Consider the following 22443-nt stretch of genomic DNA (forward strand, 5'->3'; position numbering starts at 1 on the left):
CTGCTTGGCCGCACAATGGCGAAGCAGGAGCGTAAAGATTAGTTGAGTAGTTAGCGGGTGAGGAGGAGATGGAGGAGGAGCTGGGCGCTGGGAGCAGCTGTGCGAGCTCGGAGCGGGGCAGCAGCCCTGCGGGAGGCGCGGGGCAGCCCAGCAGCACCCGCCGCGCGCCGTGCGTGCTCACCGTATCGCTCGCTATCCCTGCCTCGGCTACCAGTAAGTTCTTGGCCCAGTGAACCCTTTACTTATTGCTTTATAAACTCGTCTTCAGTGGTTTAAGGAGGTAGTGTTAGAAAAGGTGTCAGCTGATTTGGATTTTTCTGGGTAAGTTGTTAAGGAGACTGTCAGTGTGACGTGGGAGCCTCGTATCATGGGGTCATTGCCTGAAAATGTCTCCCAACAGCCCCTCAGCAGCCGGTTACTCAAGTGTTAGCTGTTAGTTATCAGTCACTGTGTAACGGTGAAAACAAAGGTGTTTTTTACACACGTGCTCGGTTTGGGTAGTTAAGGGTATGAGTGTCACGATAGGAGAAGGGAGCAGATTTTCAGATTAGGCATGGATCTCCTGCAGCACGGAGGCTTTGGGTAAAGCAGCAGGAGGTACAGGCAACCTCCTCTGGCCAGCTCTGCTTTATGCCTGTTGTCTGGGTGGAGGGACACGTGTGCTTTGGGAGCTGCAGGCACGGGGCCATGCTTCGGGAGGAGTGGGTGGCAGGAGCAGTTCCTGGCATTTTGTGGGCCCTTATGGCAGATAAACCCGAATACGAGCTGTGTGGTTGGTCGAGCTCTGGGATAAGGGTTTTGTGTTCTGCAGCTGTGGTCATCATTTTTGTGTTGTCACTTCTAACTCCTGTTGCCATTTGATCAACGCAGAGAGCGTTTCCCATGAAATTATCATATTTGATCACATCTGACACTTCCAGATGATTCTTATATTTTCTCCAGAGCAAAAGCAGATGACAACCAGTCCTCCTAATAAGCGAGGAAAGGGAGTTCCAGCTGATGAACTAAGAACGAAGCGTTGCTATCACATTGAGTACTTCCTCCTACCAGATGATCTCATGCCTAGAAAAATGGATTTGATGGTGTTCGGGACGGTTGCAAAGCTATTTGCAGAGTCTGATTCCAAGGTAAAGGATATGATAAGACTGGTAATCCCACACATCATATATGGGATGCAGGAGGATGTTTTCCAGAGCAACAATTACAACAATTGTTGTAATTGTATGTTCTAACAACTGCTTAGCCCATCCTTGCGCATATAGATTTAGAAATAAGTATTGAGTGTAGAAACGTATGCTCCTAATCTACATCACCAGGAACTTCTTAGATTTGTAATCAGAGGTTGCTGTTTTTTAGAGTGTTTTTATAATTTTATAATACTAATTATAAAATTACTTTTGTGTAGATATTGGAATTGTATGTTTGTACTTCAAAGGTAGTAATTTAAAAGCAGATGCACATTCCATTAAAAGATGGAAAAAATGAGAATTATCTGATCTTTGTTGGGAGGAAGATGATTTTCTTTCCCTCTGTCTCTCTCTCTCTCTTTTTTTTTTTTTAAGAATCTCTTGTACTTTTGACTACCCAGTCTTTCTTCTCCCTTGCCTCTCATTGATCAGCAATGAGTACAACGTAAGAATTCTGTGTCATTCCTAGTACTGAAGGTATGATAGGTAACATGGTCACATCTTTCCCTTGCCAACTGTACCTGACTTTTAAGTAGGTAGGGTGTAAGCATACTTATGTAACAAGCCAAACAATAGTGTGGATAGGCTATAGTGTAAATGAGCTAAGTCTGTAGCCTGTCTATGCTACAAGAATAGGATGAGAACAATCTCTATAATGTACAGGTTGTTAGATGCACACATATAGGTCTACCATATGAATATATATGTTTACCATTCATAGTACAATTATGTTAACTATGTAGCAAGTGTTGCTGAAAGATGAATGACATGTAAAAGAGACATAGGAAATGCTGTGTAGTGCAGTGCTCATGTTTTCCTTTGTTAATACCTGTTTTAAAGTGTCTATCTTAGCTTTTATAGCCACTGGTGCTCAGTGTCTTGCTGAACAATGGCTTAATTGCTGGTCTTCATATCAGACATTGGCTTGGTAAGAATGGTTTGTCTGAATCCATCAAAGTGTGCTGACACAACAAGGGGGTTCATGTAAGATCTAGCATGATTTGGAGACATTAGAAAGGCATACTTTAAATGTAGTAGTGATAGTGGTCAGCATGTGAATTTAACTACTTCTATTCTGATGAAAGCCTTTATGGGAGTTCATCTTTGTTTTAATAGACTATTGTGCCATGGCTTGAAAATGACCAGATGTGGATCTCCTGGGACCATAATACAAATGTCAATGTCACTAATGAATTTCTAATAAAATTAAGAGATCATAAAATAACTTTAAAACTTTGGGACACCAAGGACAAGGTTTTCTCAGAAGCAAGGCTTAGTAAACCAGATGTGTCCTCAGCAGAAAGAGATGCAGAGGCTGTTGGTAAGTCTAATGCAAATAGGTATGTTATCAAATGTTCCTTGAAGCTGTGACTACACCTATTACTAAGTTACTGATGCGATTATCTGATACTTGCATGTCATTCCCATTAAAATAATTCTAGCTTGTATGTACTCTGGAGGCTTTAGTTTCTGAAAATTCTAAAGGTAGAGAAATGTAACTGGGACTGTCACCTGAACCTTTGTGAATTGAGGAGTTATTTTAAGCCATTGGATACTAATGGTAGTAGTGAATATGCTCACTTTTTTTTTTTTAATCTTTTTGTCCCGAGAAGATGTGGAACTTGTATAGCTGTGTTCTTATACTGTGCATCTTTATTTCATCTCTTCCTCTTGTTACCCTCCACAACTTTGTAACTTCAATTTATGGCTAAGTTTTGGCTATGCTGAATTGAAGGTCAGTGGTGTCAAAAACATCTTTCTGTTGTGCAATTGAGTTAATTTTTACTAGTTGATATACTAGTTGAATTAATTTAATTAGAGGACAGAGACCTTGTTAGAGCTCTTATAGACATGTATGAAATAATACATACCAGAGAGCTAACCATGAGATGAAGTGAATAGGAAATAGGGTATCCTTCAGCAGATGTGGAACTACTGTTAAATTAAGCACATTTGAATAGTAAAGTTAATTTTATCAGTAGAATACTGTAACTGTTTTCTCTCTATGTATCAATGGATAGTTATTTGGTGATGCTACACGATCTCAAATGCCAATTAGCATGGCTCGGGTTTCTTTTTGATTGAACTAATACTACTTGCTGAGATACGGTGGGCTTTGTGAATAACTGTGCTTTGTGTCTGTTTGTGTTTGTAAGATAGACTGAGCACCTCAGTAGCTGTTGTTGAGGAATGGAAATTTGTCAGTAGTTCTTTCTCTTCTGAACAGCTGCTGTAAAGCTTGGCAACGGGGGGATTAAATGCTTTCCTTCCTGAAGTTGCACTGTTGCAGGAGTCTGTGTGGAGAGGTCCTGCTCATCTCATGTCAGGGCTGTTTTCTTCGTGGGTAAGCCCAGTATTCTGGGAGCTCTCACAAGCCTAACCTGCCCCAATGTTTTCCTAAAGTATGCATTGTTGAGGAGACCGTTGAATGCTAGATTCTTCAGCAGGCTTTTAGGTAATTCTGGTGCTTTTCATTCCCATGTGCCATGGGAAAATAATTGCTCAAAACTTGAGTGGCCCAAACAGAACAAGCAGAAAAATCAAGGTTTTTTTTTTTTTTTTTCCTTCTCCTGGTAGGTGGAGTAAAACACACAGTGCTGCTGCAAAGAAAATTGTTTGAAGGGAATCAGCCAGCACCCAGCTGTACAAGAATTAGAGAAGCAAAGGAATCCAAGGCACAGAAAAGGTCTTCAGCCCTTTCAATCAAAGGTATAATATGACAACGAGAACTGGTTTGTGGGCTGAAAGGGAGAGAAAAAGTGTAACTGGCAACTTGAGTAATGGGCAAGCAGGGACACAGACTGAGGGATTCTACTGAGGGAACAAGGTGTTGTAGGAAGGCTGAGGATATTACAGTTGGAGCAGTTTTCTTATAGCTTTGAATCAGATCTCTTTTGTGCCTCAATTCTAGCTGGCTCATGTAAGGTTTTTAAGGAACACTAGAAAATAGTGTTTTATTCTGCTGCTGCTTCATGTTTGGAAGTGATTGTATTAACATCTAGAACTTTGGCCTGGACAAATTTCTTCATTTTTTACTATTTCTCAGTTGTTTGGTAGCTATCTGAAGTCCAGTACAGGATGTTTTGTTTCCTTTGAACTGCTAGTGCAGGGTGAAGTATGAAATCTTATTCCTGACATTGATGAGATCCTGATTTTATGGAGTTTATGGTGTTGCCTTGTGCCAGCTGAGAAATTGGTGCAGAGCTGCAGGAGGTTGAAAAGTGTGGTGTGGTGTTCAGCTGCAGCAGCACTCTTTAAACCAAGAAGGGGAAAACTTCTCCATCTAGTGGCTGTGTTGTTTGTAGCCCCATCTTAAAAACTGCTAGTCTTGTTTGTGTTGGGGCCTTACTGAGTCCACTGACTCGAAAGCTGCTCCCAAGATTTCTTTGCACCTGGGCACTGTTGAACTGTGCAGAGTGCTTTGCTGTCAACTCCAAAAGTGTGTGGTATCAAAGTACTTTTTAACTTAGCTGTTTGTTTTCACCATTAAACAGTAAAACTATTTTCTCTCCCTCTGTTACATCTATAATTTTTGTTAGATTTACAGATGGAATCTTGGGACTTGCCAAGTATTTAGGTAGAATTCTCTAAAGGGAAGTGCAGTGAGGTACCAGGGATTCATCTGAAAACATGGCTTCCTCCTACCTTTAGTATCTTTTGCAACACTGCATCTGTCCTTGTGGGGAACACTGAGTCACCAGTTTTATCTCATTTGTCTATAAAATTGTTTTAGTTTTTCTAACAATTCATGGCATGCATCATCGAAATAGGAGCAGACAAATTGCTGGTGTAATGAGGTGGCAGAGTGCATCTGCATTCTGGTGGTAGTGCCATCTGGTGACAGGTTGAGAGAGGACTGATGGACCAAATGAAGTGTGAGTAGACAGTACACTAGGAGGTAAAGGATGGGAATGTAGCTGCCAGTTCAGATGAATGGAAAATGCCCTCAGTGCTCACCTGGTCTACATTAAGGAAGAAAGCAATGTTGTGAAGGTCTCATAATGTTTTTTTTGTTGACCTTAAAAAGTCATGTGTGCTATTGGGTGTGCAACTACTGTGCCCTGTGAAACAGGTGAATAGTAATAATTTTTCAGTGTCCTGTTTATATAGCTAGGTAAAAACCTAATATTCTATTGATCCATCGTTGCTTGGTGATAGTGGCAAATTTTATTCTTTATTGTGTGACACTTATTCAGCTAGTTAAGTGCAGATTTTTCTTGTCATTCATACTATGTTGATTTACTCTGATCTCTCTGTGATTAGGACATATATCCTGTAATTAAGACTGATACATTGTGAGGCTAAATGTTGAGTAATTAACACTTAGGTCTGTGACTGTAAATTGTTTTTCTGTAATTAAATGACATCTGAAGCCAGTTAGTTATAGTATACCATACTCGTGGCATATATAAACACCGAACAAGTATCGGAGCACTTCTATGTATTGTGTAAGAGATCTGGATGCTGGGCATGTCACTTCTTTCTTTTTCTCCCTGCTTTGCTAGAATAGCTATTGGAATAATTTATTGGAATTAAGAAAAATAATGCATGATTTCTTATGGATATGCATTAAGATAATGTTATCAGTGCCTACTTATGTAGAGTTAGGACATTCGCTGGTAACAAAATATTATTTGGATACACTTCATTTTAATTTTTAATTCCTAGTTTCGTTTGAATGAAAATTACTGTGGATTTCTAGGAAATAAAGCTTGATTTCATCATATGTTTGTTCTTGCATGATCTGTCAAAATCCCTCAAATTATTTTATATATTTTAAGCTTATTCAAACTCAGCCTTGGCACAAAGATAAAAATTAAACAGATTGTGGTTCTGGGTTACACATACAGCTTGCATTATTTCCCAGAGCTTTGCAGATGCACTTTCTTGGTCTTATGAGACTTGTCAAAAGTAGGCAAATTTAGAATTTGCTTTACTTTCACAGAAGAAACTGATCAGAGTGGACTAGGAACTTCAAGTTATAATGTACTACATCCTTCAAAGGCAGATGACTTCCTTACAGTAAGGTAAGGATGCTACACTTCCATGGGAAAGTGTTCATGTCCTAATAATATAGTTGAGGATGCATATTTTTAATGTTTCTTTTAAGCTTGTTACAATTATACAGTGGTTTTGGAGATGGGTGACTGTTGCTGTAACACTTTTTGCAGTCATGCCTGCTGATCACAGAGAAGGAGCAAAAGCATTATTGTCTACTTTGCTGTACATCAAGAGTGTTACAGTATACTTGCAGTGAAGTAGCTTTTTATTAAAAAATTACATAAACGATCAAACATTGCTTAACTTACCTATTTGTTCGTGTAGTTCTTCCTTTCGTTCACGTCTGGTGACTTCTGATCAGTGGGATACGAGATAGTGCCACCGAGATCAGGAGGACCTAGGAATGTGTTAGTTAGTGGGTGGCAAAAATAAGCATTATTGTTCAGTGTACTTAATTGTTCTTGAAAGATCAAAGACAGTGTTAACAGCAAGAGTTTGCTAGCAAAAGTCTTTTCTGGGTTGAGAACTCAGTGCTTCAACACTATAGCTATAAATCTGTATTGGGCCAAAGTCATCTCTAAGCTGATGTAGGCATGAGATGATTTGTCAGAAAGAAGTGAGGTAAGTTTATAGTGCTGTCATAGCATTCCTTATTTATTCTGTTCTGTTTTTAGGAATGATAATTTGTTCTTTTGATCTAACAACTAACTTAAGAATTTTAGTGGCAAATTTCTAACAATCAGTGTTCAACTTTCTGAAATTGAAGAGAAGTTAGAAGATTCAAGACTTGAGAAGCTACAGCAGTTTTAAAAAATCAAAGTGTTTCTTGAGTATTGTTAGCAATGGAGAGCTTTATGTATGTCACTATTGCTCTTCCAAACACCCAAACATTTTAATTCTATTTGTATTAAGAATGTTTCTTTCTATCTCGTTGTTCAAAGGAATGTTGTTATTGTTATGATCATTCCTTGTGGAGGACTAGGGATTTGTCTGACAAGGAAGCTATGCTTGCTCTAAAAGCAAATCTGAGATTCAGAAAGTTACATTTCACCAGTTTTATTATTGGCAAAGTTTTGCTGATATTTTGAATGCCTGGAAAAGAGTCGTCTTTTCTAAAGAGTCATTTTCCCTTGTCACTCACTTTATGTCAAAAGTATACGTAAGGAAGTCGTCATGATCCAATATCTTCTATGCATTTTTCAGTGTGCAGTGGGGAGATTTCCAGCAAATCCGCCAATAAATTCCATGCTATCTTCACAAACTCCACAGTACGACTTCCTTCACCAACTCCTAACATCTGGAGGTTGCTGTGTATTCTGATGGTTTCCAGGGTCTTGGGTTCTTTGCTGTGATTTTCTTTTATTGATGCAAATGAAGCAGCCTTATCATTCTTATTTTAGTGGATATATTTGTAACTTTTAATTTACTTTTAAAGCCACATGTAATTCTGTTTTAATTTTGATTGTTTGTGTCTCATTTGCTAGAAACAGGTGTGAGGGTAAGGCCCAACTTCTGAAACAGAAAGCAGTAGCTGCTTCTTTGCATAATACAACTTCAGAAGAAACTGGGAAAACAACCAGCAGTGTGGAAATTCTGATGCGTCAAACAGACAAGACAGCTACCTTTAATGGTAAGTTCTGGATGGAATTATGGCATAGGGTTTATTTAAGCTAGATTTTAAAAGATAAGGCGTTTTGTTTGTGCATTTTTTTTTTTAAAGAATTCAAGATTAGAGAAGTGTGTATTACCAGACCTGCATTTTAGTCTCTGCTTTCTGTGTTTCTTCAGAAGCAAGTTACACTCTCTGTTTTCTTAGCCAGTAGAATAAAGCAGGGATGCTGATGGCCCTTTTCCACCACTTAAAGTGTTCCAGTGGTGAAATGATGGTTATTTGCAAGGACTATGAGTGTGCAATGATAAATTTTGTAAAACATTTGAAAATTAATGTTTTAGCTGGATCATCTGCTGCAACTGTGAGACTACCAAGCTTGTTATTCCACATTGCTTGTGCTGCAGTTGCCACTAGAGGCCAGGTTTTCATCTGTGGTTTATAGTCCATGTTTATTTCTAGTGCTCCTTCATGCTGTTAAATGAAGAAACACATCTCCACTGACAGATACTTTGCTTTCTCATCTGTAGCTTACGATTAACTAAGGTTCTGTGAAAGATGATAGCAACAATGAGTGCTACCATATCTATTAAATCACCCATGTTAAATGTCGTGCTTGTCTGACCAAAAAACTAGCATGGTGTCCCAGGGTTCCTGCTCACATTACCCCAATACACTTTATAAAAAGGACATTTTGCTTATCACTGAGCATGAATGATAACATTCAGTTGTAGCTCATTCAGATTGAGAGTGACTGAAGGTAGGAGTGACATAGGTGGAGGTTGGGACTAGTTCTGCTTGTATTGATTATGTAAACATTGAATGTGGGTGAAAGGAATGTTGGGAATAATCACTCACCATCTGAGTAAATTGTGGATATTTGATTAGTTTGTCGTGGTGATATCATTGGGATTTAAAGGAATGGCAGTACTCCTGTTTTATGGGCAAGAAGTGAAGAGATGGAGGTTTCTGGAAACAATAAATTACATGTTACTAAGAATATTATATGTGCATCATAATACCTATGTGAAAAGGAAGAACAGTAAGATGGCAAATGTAACTTTAATCTTGGTAATTCCATTAACTTTTAATGCCTGCTGCTGTAAATTTAATTTTTTTTTTTGAGATTTCATGTACTAAAATTCAGTGAACTGTGCAGAGGAGTTCTGAGCATATTGAAATACTAGCCTAAGTTGGTTTTAAAGAGAAGAATTGACATCTTTTTCTAAGGGCACGTAACTTGCCTACAGTATCTGCCTACAGTAAACTTTAATTTGTTTCCTCCTTCCTTCTTGGTCTAACCTTGCCTTCCATCAACAGGTAGAAGGGATGCTGGTGCTAAAAAGGACATGGATACTACTAGGGCAAACATTGCTTCACTGCAGTTGGATCTCATGCCTCTCCTCTCAGGTATTATTCTGTGAGGAAGAGGCAGGGAGGGAACAGGATGTTAGATGTGCCGTGTGTGTCTGAAGCACTTGTGCTGGTGGGTCTGCCTGGTGGAAAACGAGCTGTTTAGTTCTAAGTTGTTTGTTTTTTTTTTAATCTGTTGAGAACATATTGGAAATAGGATGTTGGTCAGAAAAAAGTGGATTAGTTCTGTGGCTTTCTGACTGTAACTAGATTAACATTATGTTGTCCTATTTTTGTATGTAGTGACTTAAATCTTTCTGTGCTCATAGACAGAGTTGCCAAGATGTCACAGAGGATGAAACTCAGCTGCTGAGTACATACAGCAAAATTTAACATCCAGAAACATTTAAATATGCTTCTGTACCTTTAACAGAGACTTTAAATTGTGATGAAAAGCCTCTAAACTGTTTTAATATTTATGTGAACTGAATATTTGCATCTTCAAAGTGACAGAAAACTTCAATGCGCTTTTAGCTCTTAGCTCAAATGAGACTTCTGGCATTGTTCTAGATACTATTTTCTTTCTCACTGCAAAAGGTAAATAATATATGAAGCAATTATTATTTGTTTTATTTCAATACAAATTCAGTGGAGGTTTTTAATTTAATCAAATACTGATACCTTGATGAGACAACTTCTGTAATATTTCATTTTGTTTTTAAAAGGAGAAAACTCAGTGATCAGTCGGCTGGAAGAAAACAGTCCTATTCTTTTAGATGCTTATGTGTCTTTCACTGTAGAAACACCTCTTCTGTCTGAAAGACAAAGGCATGAATTGAATCCACTGGTTATAAAGATTTATTCAGCTACCAGCCTTCCAAACACACCTATACCAATAGAAGTGCTACAGGTAATGCATCCCACTGCTTCTTTCTGGAGGAATTCTCTTGTTCCAATGAAGTAATATTGCTTAAAATATGGGCATGGTTTTAAAGAGAAGTTTTCTTGTTGGTAGATATTTGGAAGCTGGAACCTATAGGCATACTCTGGAGAGAGATGTCTCCAGAGTATGCCTATGTATTGTAGGCACTGACAACAAAATTGCAATCCTTGCATTTTCCAAGGGCAATAATTTACATGTAGTCAGCATATTTTTATTTTTGAGCAGTGGATCTTGATTTAGTTCCGTCACTATGCTGTATTGTTTGAAACCATTTGCTGACAAGTCAGTACCTGATGATTGGCTCATTTAGAACAGGTTGTGTGTTGAAAGTATAACTGAACTTGTAAAGCATTCACTTTTTTTTTTTAATCTTTAAAAAAGGTGAGAACTATAGTTCAAGATAGTTTTGTTGTTGTTTTTATAAAAATAGTTTAATATTAATGTCAGGAACTATGTATCATTGAGTTTCACGTTGCAGGCCTTTTGTGGCAGACTAGGCAAATTGATATACCAGTTATGAAAAATAACAGGGAAAATATTACACTACATAGTTTCCAATGCAGTCTGCAGAGTGACCACAGAAGTTTTGGTTTTGTTTTCTTTGCTAAATGTGGTGAAATAATGCATTGTTGACAACTAGGCGTTGTCAGGATAGTCCTCGACAACCAGCTTCCTCTTTGTGCTGGTTGCCTTAATGCTGATGAACATTTGCACAGAAGAATCACAAGTATTGCAGAATGGATCTTGCAGTTTAGCCCCAAATGTATAACTAAGTGGCTAACAGTGGAGATGATGCAGTCCATTCCCTATGGTATCTCTGGATAATTGTTGAATTTTATAACTACCTATAGGCCTTGAATCCTATGGATACATGAAGATAGAAATATATGTATCAAGGAGTCATTGCAGTCTCCCACATGCTTCTTTAATAATCTAGAAAGGAGAGGTTGTGATTATTTTATTTTTTAAAATATGTATGGAAAATCAGGAAATTTGAGAATAGACAAGTGAAGGGGACAGTAACTTCCTGAAATCCAGGATCCAGGCATGCAGAATGGCCTCCTTGTTGCCTTGAAAGACACGGTTTGTACCATGAAGTACATCCCCTTTTTGCCCTCTACAGTAATTTGCCAATTATTCTGTGATATGAAAAATGAAGAGGGAAGAAATTAACACTTCAATTACCTGTCTTTCTCTCTCTCTTTTTCTTAATAGAGATTGTGTGTTCCTACCTATTGCAAATACAAATTTCACAATTTTCCAGCTCATCAGACTCATGGACAAATCCACGGAACTCATGTCTACTTTAAGGATGTTAATGTAATTCTAACAGGAACAATGAAACCTGGGGAATTACAAAGGTATCTTAGAGGTCCACCTTTGGAGATTGAAGTTCACGATAGGGATAGAAAAATTGAAGACAACGAAAAAAAGCCTTTTTTATTTGGGGAGGCTCAAGCTGATGAAAATCTAGGAGAAGTGAGGCCCTTCGGTTGTAAATCCACAGTTTGTAATTCTTTTACAGAGAATGAAATGTGGCATCCACATGGGGTAGCTAAAGTAAGTCTAACTGATCTATTGTTGGGTAAAAAGTACTTGGCTATTAGTGCGCCCATTCGTAGCTGTTCAACTCCAAGTGCATTTGTTTTCAATAAAGAGGATAAAAGTAAGAAGATAGGGAAGAAGTATCCACAGATTCTATTACCTATGGGACATTATCTACAAGCAGACTCGCTTTTGAAAGTGAGAGTGGAAATAGCAGTGCCATTGAGAATGCATGCAGAAGGCGATGATGCTCAAGTGGCAGATTGCCCATACGGTTGTATAATCTACATTTTTGACTACAGTAATTCATCTTTATTGCATGATTTGGTGGAAGAGATTACAGAAATCAATGCTACAGCCCTTCAGCTGGACTGTTATCCTCCACACATAATCAGAATGGCTCTTGATACGTTAAAACTGAAAAGCACACTAAAGAAGGCTTCTGAGTTAGATGTTGTTACTGGCTTTCACCTACTGGATGGAGCTTCTCATCTCTTTGTCTTGGAGGGGTTGAAAGACAAAGCCATCAAGAAACTCTGGGATAGACACTTTGAAAGGTAAGAGTGAAGTTCTTCATCGTTTATTTCCATAGGCAGCTGAAAGTTGTAGCTTCTCTAAGTGAATTCTGCTATCTTACATATGTGTAAGTAAGAGAGGGCAAAAATTGGAGAAAGTTTTTAAAACTGTTTTTTCACATCTTGATGATACATCAGCACAGTAAAGGCAGTAGAGTTTAAATAATGTGCAGAAAGCATACCCGACTTTCAAAGCATAGGTTGTCTTAGCTTACTTGACATCACATACACTGATGTGTAGCCCCGTGCTATTTCTGTTGGCCAAATACCTGTCCTAATTTTCAGTGGGCCATACAAATATGCTCCTGATTGAATTTGGCCATGGGACAGCCTGGCATGTGATCTATCGTGTGTCATTGTTTGCTAATACTCAGTGGGATCTAAAAGCTGTGAGGAAGCTGGAACCCAAGCTGTATTTTTCCTTTATACTTAAGAGAAAATATGACAAATGCAAAACTAAAGTCCCCCTCAAATTTCATGTTTAAAAAATCTTTTTTTCATCGCTATATTGTTATTGAAGCTTTCTTTTTTTTTTTTTGTGCAAGTTGCTCCATTGTGGTTGCTGAAATTATTTGTTACATGAGAAGTCATCTCTTGTTAGAGGTAACCTGTAGCTTCAACTGAACCTTTATTTTACTGCTGCAGTATGAATTTTTGTATATTAGCAGAAATATTTAGAGAGAGCTCTTGAGTAGGGCCATTAAGCACAGAGATGAAACTGAGGTGAGGTGAGCTTTTTTTGAGATGACTGTAATGTGGTTTAAAAAAAAAAATCTGTTCAACTCATTCATGACATAAAGGTTTTGATATTTTCTTTCTTTGTCCATAATCACTTTTTCAGAACAGTTCATGTGAAGTGAAGGCTGTAGAATAAGACATTCCATTTAAAGGACAGAAGGCAGTTGGTTTCATGAGAGATAGTAATTGTATGGCAGAACTGAGGAAACCTGAGATACGGGCTGATGGTTCTAACCTCATCTGTTACAGAACTTATGGACATGAAGATGGACGACTGGAAATACTTTATAATTCACAGCTGTCTTTCAGTCAGCGCCTGTATGCAGACCTGGAAGCAATCTTTTATCATTTCCACCTCTGTAAGCCCCTCTTCAGTATAGTGAAACAGCCTCTGCTTTATGTCAGAGGAGCAGTTCCTTGGGCATGTTTCCAAGCCTTGTCCAGGTATGACTCTTCTAGATTTGTAGTCAAGAAACAAAGAAATATTATGAAGGAAGAGTGAATATTTGATATCAAAAGTAATATTCCTTCATCTTTTCCATGATGAAAGCAATCTGTGGCTGTGATGAGTGGTTCAGATTTCAGATGGCTTACAGGCAAGCATATTTTATAACTGCTGATGTAATGGTAACTGGATATTGGTGAGCTCACTTCTGTGGGCAGAAATTCATAAATTTTTATTTTAAAGAACTGTATCAGTAGGATAGTATATTGGAACATGCCTGAATATAATACAAATAGAAGAAAGAGAATTCTGGTGTCAGAAGCATCAGCTAGGAAGGATTAATTTCTCTGCTCTGTTCTCTTGGAGAGAAGATTTAGAAGTGAGTAAAGGAGAAGACTTGATAGAATCAGAAAGTCACTTGAACTAAGTGGGAAATTTTATAAATAGTTTTCCTGAGGTAACTGTAATAAGGAAGGGTTCTGTGTGAGTTGGGGAAACTTTCTTTTCCATAGCTTTTTCTTTAAAGTTCTTTTATGTGATTTATTGCTGAGTCTCTCAGTTTGCTCACTTTGTCTGCGTGCAGCAGCTGTTAGTCTTAAAGCATCTTGACAACTTCTGAGGGGGATTAAAAAAAGAAGTTGATAAAGCTGCACGCGCATAAATTATCTATATAATTTATAAAACCATTACAAACATTCTGTGCATATCTTTGTTTATTTGTCACGAGTAGCAAAGAAGTAAAATAAAGGTGAAGCAGAGGTGATTTTAGTGAAGTTTGGCAAAAATATGAGTCGTGCACTAGAACCAACGTGCATGAAGGAAGTTTGCTTTATTGGCCCACCAGCCAGGGAATAGGAATTCCTCAGCTAATAACTAATCTTATATCTAATTCTAATGCCAGTGACATTCCTAGACTATACCTAATGGTTGTAATGAACTGCTATCCTTCTGTATCACTGCCAAAATACTCACATATCTGAGCTGACCTGAACTTATTAATAAATAGATAGTTCAAGTTGTGTAGTTCTTTCCCCAGTAATTTTAGTGGTGATGCTTTGTCATAAAGTTTTTGTAAACTAATAAAATGTTGATGTCTGTTTGTAGGCTCAGTTTCCTCTGTCACAGTAAGAGGTTGAGGGATGTTATTCAGGGGGATCTGCTGCCCTCGGCAGAAATGATCGCAGCATTGAGTCAAGAGTACGGAGCTCCATTAACTGATGAGGATCTCTTCACTCAGAAACCTCCTCTACTCTCATTTTCCTCTGACTATACACCACCAGGAAATGTTAGCAGAGAGAAAAAGGCAGGATATTCTTCATTAGATGACTACAATGAAAAATACGTGCGGTGGAAGAAGGAAATAGCAGACAAAAAGTCTTTTGAGAGAAACCAAATTAGGGTGAGTTGTTTGTTATGTGAAAGAGGCAAGCCTAATAGCTGTGTCACTTCATATCTTGATTAACACCCCTTTCTCCTGAAACCTTAGAAATGTTTTTAAGCCTGATGTATTTCTAAGTATTGTACAAACATTACTAAAGTGTAGGGTATGCAGAGGCAACTGTTTCTTAAGGGGGAAAAAGCAATCTTGCTTGCAAGTAAATAGAGGAGGTGCTGTGTGAGTGGAAGGGAAACTGATGGATTATTTAAAGGATTTGCCAACTTCTTCTTGGGGTTGGTTCCTATTTTTGTTCTTCTCCATAGCACCCCCACATCAACCAGTCACACAGTCTTCATTGCTTTGTGGGGCCAGGTCAACCAAGCCCATGTAAAACTTGTGCTGCTTTCTCTTGCCCTGCAAAATACTTGTTCAGACAGCCAGAATGGTTAACTAAATAAAACCAGCAGTTGAAGACAGATCTTTTAAATAAAAAAAGAACTTGAATAATTTTATTACTCTTTTGACTTGTTACAGGCTGCCATCTGCCCCTTCTGTTGTCTCTGGGAAAACATTAGACTTGAAAAGCTCTCTGTTCAGATAGACATTCAAGCTGAGATATCACATGTGTTTCTTGGGAGTCTGAAGTGTTTTTTGAGTAAGTGTTTTTTCTTAGCTGAGGACTCTCACCATCCCATGGTTTGTGAAGGCTAGTTTGGACTGCTTTTAACACAAAGAAGTTGTCGTTGATGTTAAAAGCTGTGTTCCCATGTAAGGGTTCTGCCCTGGAATTATTGAAAGATGTTGATTCTCTAAGTATTTCCATTTTCAATTTTAGTTTGCTGCTAGAGAGGTGTTTGTTGAGGCTAGAAAAGAAAACAATCTTAAGGTATATTAAGTTCCGGGTAGTTGTTTGTAACAACATAACAGGATGCAAGCAGCAGCAGTCTTTGGTCTAAACATTCTGTATAGATTAAGTATAGGGTCATTTTGTTGTTTGCAGTCTTCTGAGTATACATGCTTTAACCAGCTCTTATTTTATAAATGCTTTGAGTCAAGAGGACAATAGAGGGGCTGAAGATTAAAAAAAGAAAAATAATTATTTTTAAATAACAGGTTTATATATATATATATATATATATATATAAAATCTTTTGAGTTGAAAAATTTGAGTGTGTTAGGGAGGTTCTAAACATTAAAAGGAAGTGATATCCAAAATGCAGTGGATTTTTGCTGTTGCCTATTGTGGCATAGTCTGAATTCAAAGCCTTAATTTCCATAAGCAAAGTTCAGTAGTGTTGGCAAGTAAATTAAAAGATGTGAGGGTTTAACTACACTGTGTCAGCAGAGAAATTTGAGGAGTCATAATTAATATTGTTGCTTACGTATGTAACTGCAATTGCTGGGGTTTTAATGGAATGATGCAAATGAAAAAACTAATCTTATTTCATTTGATGAAGACCAGCGTCAGCTCTCCAGAACAGTGATTTATGTCTGTAAACAGAAGTCATTCTCTGCTGAGTCCCTGTCTCCAGTGCACTGCCTTTAGTCTCAGTGTGTCAAGGATAAAATGAGGGGCTAAGCTGGAAAAAAAAAAAAAAAAAAGCTTTCTTTCTTTTTTAATAGAGTCCTCTTGTGGAGAGTTTTATTAATGAAGAACTGTTGTGCACTTTGTATCTAAATACTTATTTCTACTTGAGCATCTTCTGAAAGCTTTTTAATGTTTATGGTATCATTTGCTTGTTTGAAATATTTTTTGTAGCACTCTAAATTTCCAACTCAGATGGAATTCACACAAAATCTCTCCTTGCAGGCTAACATTGATGCTGTGTGCCAGCTTAAAGGAAAGATGAAAAAGCTGAAGTTTGAAGCTTTCAGGATTTCTCCTGCTGATGGCAAATCTGTTTATAACTATAGCTCTCAGAGCCTGAATTCTGCAGAACTTGCAAAGAAGCATCTTCGCCAGGAAATGGCAAAGGTAAACTGAGGCACGAAAATGGAAGACCTTGGATTGCTGTGTGTAGGGCTAAGAAAGAGAAGAAACGAATTAAATAGACCCACAAGATTTCCATATTAGTACGTTAGTTACATATTAGTACGTAGGATTGGAAGGGGTGCTCCTTGCTGTAAAATTCTGTTCTTATTGTTGTCCATTGTAGCTAAGTTGTCTCTTCTTCATGAGTTGGACTCTGAGTCTGACTGTGGACTTTGGAATCCTAGTGGTCACAATTCTGAGTTCCACACATCTGTAAGCAGTGAAATTTGAGGGATTGCAATGCTGATGCAGTATAAAGTTATCTGAAGAAGGCATTTGTGAATATACTTGAAGAATCTCATTTATCTGCTGTTCTCAGAATTACTGGCTTCAATCTAAATAACAAATGTTGTTTTCCTATCCACTAGAGAAAATGAGCTCTGTGAAGTGTTGATGATATACCCACAAACACAATATAACCTGAAGTTACTTTTTTATAACCAAAAGTAAATAATATTAAAGATTTGTCTTCCATCCTTGGATCATAATGTAATGTGAAATTCAGAAACAGTTTTTTGATTGCTCAATGACAATTCTTTTCTCTGTATAATTTTTATCTACAATTATTTCAAGCCTTAAGAAATGTTCCTGCTTCTGTACTTTTTGATTGTTTTCCTCTCCCAGCAAAGGGAACTTCACATTACCATTTATTTATTTTTGTAGGAGCCAAAAACAAGGTTCACTTATTGTCACGAGTATCTTTCAGCCACATTTGACCCAGTTGATGTGGCTACTGCCTGTAAGGAGTCCTTTGCAAAATCCAGGAGTATGTGGCTGTCGCCAGATGGATTTGTATTTCCTGGATTTAAGAGCAGCATTGAAAGCAACCTGCACCCTCGGATGCCTGATGAGGCACGCGTGGAGGAGTTACAAGAGGTAACAGAGTATTATATGAGCCAAGAGAACAGAAGCATTTTGGGAGACTTAAAAGAGGATGACTGTGTTAGCATGTGGAATTCCATCTTGTGGAGTACAGCCCAGGCAAACTATTTGGGGATACATCTGAATTTGCAATTGGTGTATATCAGAGACCAGCTCACCCAGGCACTGCTTTGTTTGGTTATGCAAACTGTGCTCTGAATGCATACAGAAAACCTGTTGGCCAGTATTACCAGTGGAGTGCATCGAGTTTTGTTTTACATATAAAAGTGAGGACATAGAATAAAATACAATAAAGCTAATGTTGCATTGCATAGTGGATGGATTTCAGGCTGTTCTTCATGAGCTGCCAAGTTAATTGTAGCCTTCCTTTATCTATCCAAATTCCCTCACTAGTTATTTTCCCTCCATCTTTAATTTGTGGCTTGTAGTTCCAGTTTTATTAGAAGTTTTCTAATCAGTTTCTCTATCAGTTTTTTCTGCTCTGTGTCCTCCCCTTCTTCTATTTATTCTTTACTATTTAACTTCTTGTTTTCTGCCTTTTTACTGGCTGTCAGCTTGACTAGCTTACTCACTTACTCTTCCCTGTTTTGAGTAGTCTTCAGCATTGTCACCTAAGCACATGTGGTCTGCTGTTAGGTCTACTATTAGATGATTTAGATGTTTTTAGAATTGGCAAGGTAAGGAAATAGAGGAAATAGAACAAATTGTTGTGTGTGTTTTTTTTTTTTTTTTTTGCGCAGGATCAATAAGTTTTGCAAAACTTATTAAACACAGTCACAGCATAGAGTGGAACAGGCTGAATGTTTGGAGGGTTACCTTTCAAAAACTCTCTTTCAAGAGTGTGTACATGTTCAATTAATTTGCAGATTTTATTTAATTTTTTCCTCTACAAATTAAAGTAGTTTCTCGGAAAGGTTAGAGTATAACTGAAGTGAAGCAGTGCAAACAAGGTGCTTTCTTCTAGTCCATCATGTTGGAGAATGAACTTTCTCTAGGAGGGAGAGAAGATTAACTATTCAAGAGTTACAGAAGCAAGTTAGTGCAGTATCGTTTCTGTTGCCTTTTGTTGAAGATAGCGGAGAGGAGGGCAGCTAAGCAGCACAGGATGAAGAACTGGACAAGCTGAAAAAGGAGCAGCCAAAGTGACAGCAGGCTTCTTAAAGAGGTTCAAATTTATTTTAGAAATGGCAGGAGAATGCTCTGCATGCTAACATGGAACCGGTGCTGTCACGAGGCAGATGGAGCTGGGACAAACGGCGTGTTGACTTTGAGCTGTACAGGAAGCCACCTGAACCCCCTCTGACAACAGCCTCAATGACAGGTAAGGTGTTGTTAATTAGCTACTAACAAAGCTTTTAACTTGATGCTCTGATATGCAGTCCTGAAGCTTGCTCATGTGTGCCTTGCTGAGGTGGTCAGTGTGGATCTGCATGTTCTCCCACAAACAGTGAAAGAAAAGGTTGCATTTAATTATGATACAGTAACTTGAAAAGTTTGCTGTGTGTTTCTCTTTGCTCAGAACCCAGCCAGACTCACTGGAATGTTTTAAGGGCAGAAAATAATAGATGTCTCATGATTACTAAAATTGTTTGTCTTTTACAACTTTTCTGCTGACGCGTTACCCTGTAAATTGTAAAACACGTGAGTAGTGCAGTTCTTCTCCGTTGGTTCATACAGAACAATGCTTCTGGAAGTAGACAGGATTAACTAATCCATTCACAGAATCCACAGGACTACAAATTGTCTTTGCTGTCAGGCACCAGCCATTACTCTAGTACCAATATGATTTGTTCTTTGATTCCTTATGAAAAATGTTCACTGCAATAGCAGGCTTTTAAGCACCCCTTTTCTAAGTCAAAAATTGATCTTTCCTATCTACAAACATCTGCTGTTTGTGTCTGTTTTTTTTTTTTCTCTTTTCAATCTATTTTGACCCTGTGAAGGTGCTACTCATTTTGTGCAAAATGCATTTGATGATACCAAGCTGAAAGTTCACCGGTGCTCTGCAGCAGCTGAGTTACACACACGTGGGCCAGAAGCCAGTTCTCAGCTACAGAAGCTGCAAGGACTTCTGAAAGATGAGCCCCAGAAATTCTCACTCAGGAAGCCAGGACTAATTTTGAAGGTAAAGAGTAACTACTATCTCTGGGTGCTGATCTTGGCACCTACCTTTGTACAGCTACACCAGTCGTGTACTTTATGGCAGGCAGATAATGACACTTAATGGAGCAGAACACTTTCTGAAGTAAAAATATGTGTTAAATTGATGGTTAAACTTATGAAGGTCTTAAAAAAAAAAAAATAAAATAAAAATCAAATGGCACAAAATTATTATTACTACTACTTTGCTTTGGTGGTCAGAGACAATGGAGTAGGGGGGAGGATTTCAGTTAACTAACTTGCATGTCAGGGTGGAAAGGATGAGAAAGGAAGAATGATTTTTGGCCAGCTGACTTAACAGCTTTAAAAGGGATTGTACTGTTCCCTAATGAAATCTGGGGGTTAAGGGACTTGTGTTGGCTGCATGCCAAGTGTCTAACCTTGTGCTCGATTGCTGTAGTGCTCTACAGGTTTTCTGAGCCTTGCATGTCAGCCTGTTGGTGCAAAAATCAGACGTAGACACCTCAGTTTTGGAAGACAAAAGGATCTGTGCTCATTAATATGAAAAGCTGCATGGGTGGCCTGCATCTAACTGTCCTTTTGTTGGCTGAAGCAGAGTCAGTACTTGCCTGTAAACGAATGATCCAAGCACAGCTTGCTTTTAAAGCTGATTTAGATCAAGGGGAATGAAATGCTCTGTTGGCTACAAATGCTCTAGAAAAACAAATACAGGAATTATGAAAATGCTAATAACAAAAGCAGAGCTGCAGCTTGTGAGTCTACACCCTTTCCCCACCCTCTCCGCCCTTTTGAAGATAATGTTCTAAATCCCAGTTCTTGCATTAAATGGATGTGTAGCAGCAAAATGCCTATCCTTAGTTTAATGTCAGACTTTGAAATGAATGCTACTTTGTGCTCTGCCTTCTGTTTTGATTTGGCTCCTCAGTCTATTAAACTTATCCATCTTAGACTGTGCTTGTTTTCTGTACTTCTAATACACAATTTTTTTTTTTCCTAGATTTCATGCAGGTAATAGTATTAATTTATTTTATAATTTATAGCTTGCACTTTGTGGTGTTCTACTTGACTATCAGACTTCACTTAACTTGGGCTACAGTGGTCTGTTAAACATATTTCAAGGCTTCCTGCTGAAGCCTGTGGGAAGATATTTCTGTCTTCTGTCACAAAATTTTTGCCTCATTTGTGAGTGTGCAGTACCTGCCAGTAGCCTACTTTGTGAGAAACAAGCATGGAGGTAGAGGGCAGGAAGAAAGAGGAGAGAAGCTTTCCAGAACAAAGCATGTTTTCTTGTCCTAGCCTATCCCAGCCCTGTCAGTGTTGGACTCTCAGAACAGCTCAGATGTCCTGCCAAGAAAGAAGAGTGTTTGTAGTGGCTTTATACCAGGCCTTCAAGAGTGCCACAGCCTGAAGTGGAACGAGAACATTATCCCCTGTCACAGCAGAGACCATAAGAAGTTTGAAAAGCTCAAAGGTGCAGATTTCAATTAAGGTAACCTAATGGCTAGAATAGCTCCCAGAAGCATTTATATGGTATATGTCAGGAGTTACAGTGTGGAGGCACTGTAATAATGAATTAATAGGTTGATCAGTTTTTGAGTGTCTCTAAATGAAATCAGTTATGTAGGGGATAGGTTGTGTTGTTCCTGGGAGGCTGTCTTTTCGATCCTTAATCCTGAAATTAAGGGACTGGGTGCCACTGGTAACCATTTGTCCTATGTCACTGTGTGTTACCTACATAGTCACAGAATTGGTTCTCCATGGTACCCTTAGAGGCACTGGCACTTCAGCTGTGTTTCCTCTTATGTTGAAAGATTTAATCTGCTGCTTTTCTAACATAAGAAATACAAAAATTATTATTCTGTTACTGCAGAACAGTTTTACCTTTACAGTTTTAATTAGACTCCTAGAAATCTGAAGAAATTTCATGGTTTGAACTTTCTAAATGACATCATGAGACAGCATTAGCAAGAAACTTTTAGTTATTCATCCATCTCACCTACAATATGGAATGTAAAGTGGATGGATGTACTACTACTTATTGTGGAGAACAGTTTTTATTCTTAATTTCACAGTCAAACACTCAGAGATACTAATGTTTCAGTTCCTTGTTTAGTCCATGCAGAACTGTACTCTTCCAGAATGCCATACTTGTCCTAAGTCATGTCTAACGAGGTCAGGTTTCAGCCTTTTCAATTTGTGAAATGATTTATTAGCTGTTATGTCTAACCTGATATTCTAGTCAGTTGAACAGTTGACTTAAAAGCTGAATAACAAGAATGAAGTCATGTGGTCACAGTAATTGATATGTGTAGCAGATTCAGTAGTAATTAGTAAGCCTCTTAATAGAATGGTGTTGCAATTATTCTTTCAGAAACTTGTGGATCAAAGAGATGCAGGTTAATCTTAGAGTACTTTTTTGTTGTTCCAGTTTACTTGACTCTTAAACAATCAGTTAACAAGAGTGACCAAGCAGCAAGCGGCTGCACTACTACTACTACCTGTACACAACATGGAGTGGCCACAGTGCTTTGAACAAAATCAGCTGAGGTCCTTCCCAAACTGGTCCTGGTCCTTCAAGTCTTTCAGTGCTTCTCTAAAGGTGTGTAAATAGTGGATTTAAGCTTAAAGAACCAT

At 38.2% G+C, this 22443-nt stretch overlaps 1 protein-coding gene across 5 annotated transcripts in view; it reads left to right on the top strand.

Moving 5' to 3' along the window:
• Positions 1-22443, top strand: part of KIAA1257 (KIAA1257 ortholog) — a 65292-nt gene that overhangs the window by 41194 nt on the left and 1655 nt on the right. For 2 of the 5 annotated variants that reach the window (XR_004161289.1, XR_004161290.1), the window contains 16 exons: positions 943-1127; positions 2304-2508; positions 3765-3896; positions 6133-6214; positions 7673-7818; positions 9118-9207; positions 9876-10060; positions 11309-12195; positions 13201-13395; positions 14501-14795; positions 16585-16749; positions 17470-17682; positions 18871-19009; positions 19632-19813; positions 21106-21298; positions 22238-22408. Coding sequence is in view for 1 of the 5 variants with exons in the window: in XM_019620042.1 (XP_019475587.1) it covers positions 69-213; positions 943-1127; positions 2304-2508; positions 3765-3896; positions 6133-6214; positions 7673-7818; positions 9118-9207; positions 9876-10060; positions 11309-12195; positions 13201-13395; positions 14501-14795; positions 16585-16749; positions 17470-17682; positions 18871-19009; positions 19632-19813; positions 20807-20817; positions 21106-21217 (3369 nt within the window). In the remaining 4 variants the exon portion in view is untranslated. Of the gene's footprint in view, positions 1-6; positions 214-942; positions 1128-2303; positions 2509-3764; positions 3897-6132; positions 6215-7672; positions 7819-9117; positions 9208-9875; positions 10061-11308; positions 12196-13200; positions 13396-14500; positions 14796-16584; positions 16750-17469; positions 17683-18870; positions 19010-19631; positions 19814-20806; positions 20818-21105; positions 21299-22237; positions 22409-22443 lie in introns of those variants that run through there. The other 3 variants (XR_004161287.1, XR_004161288.1, XM_019620042.1) reach the window with 3 other exon arrangements.

The sequence above is a fragment of the Meleagris gallopavo genome, chromosome 14 (genome assembly GCF_000146605.3).
Source record: "Meleagris gallopavo isolate NT-WF06-2002-E0010 breed Aviagen turkey brand Nicholas breeding stock chromosome 14, Turkey_5.1, whole genome shotgun sequence".
NCBI lineage: Eukaryota > Metazoa > Chordata > Aves > Galliformes > Phasianidae > Meleagris > Meleagris gallopavo.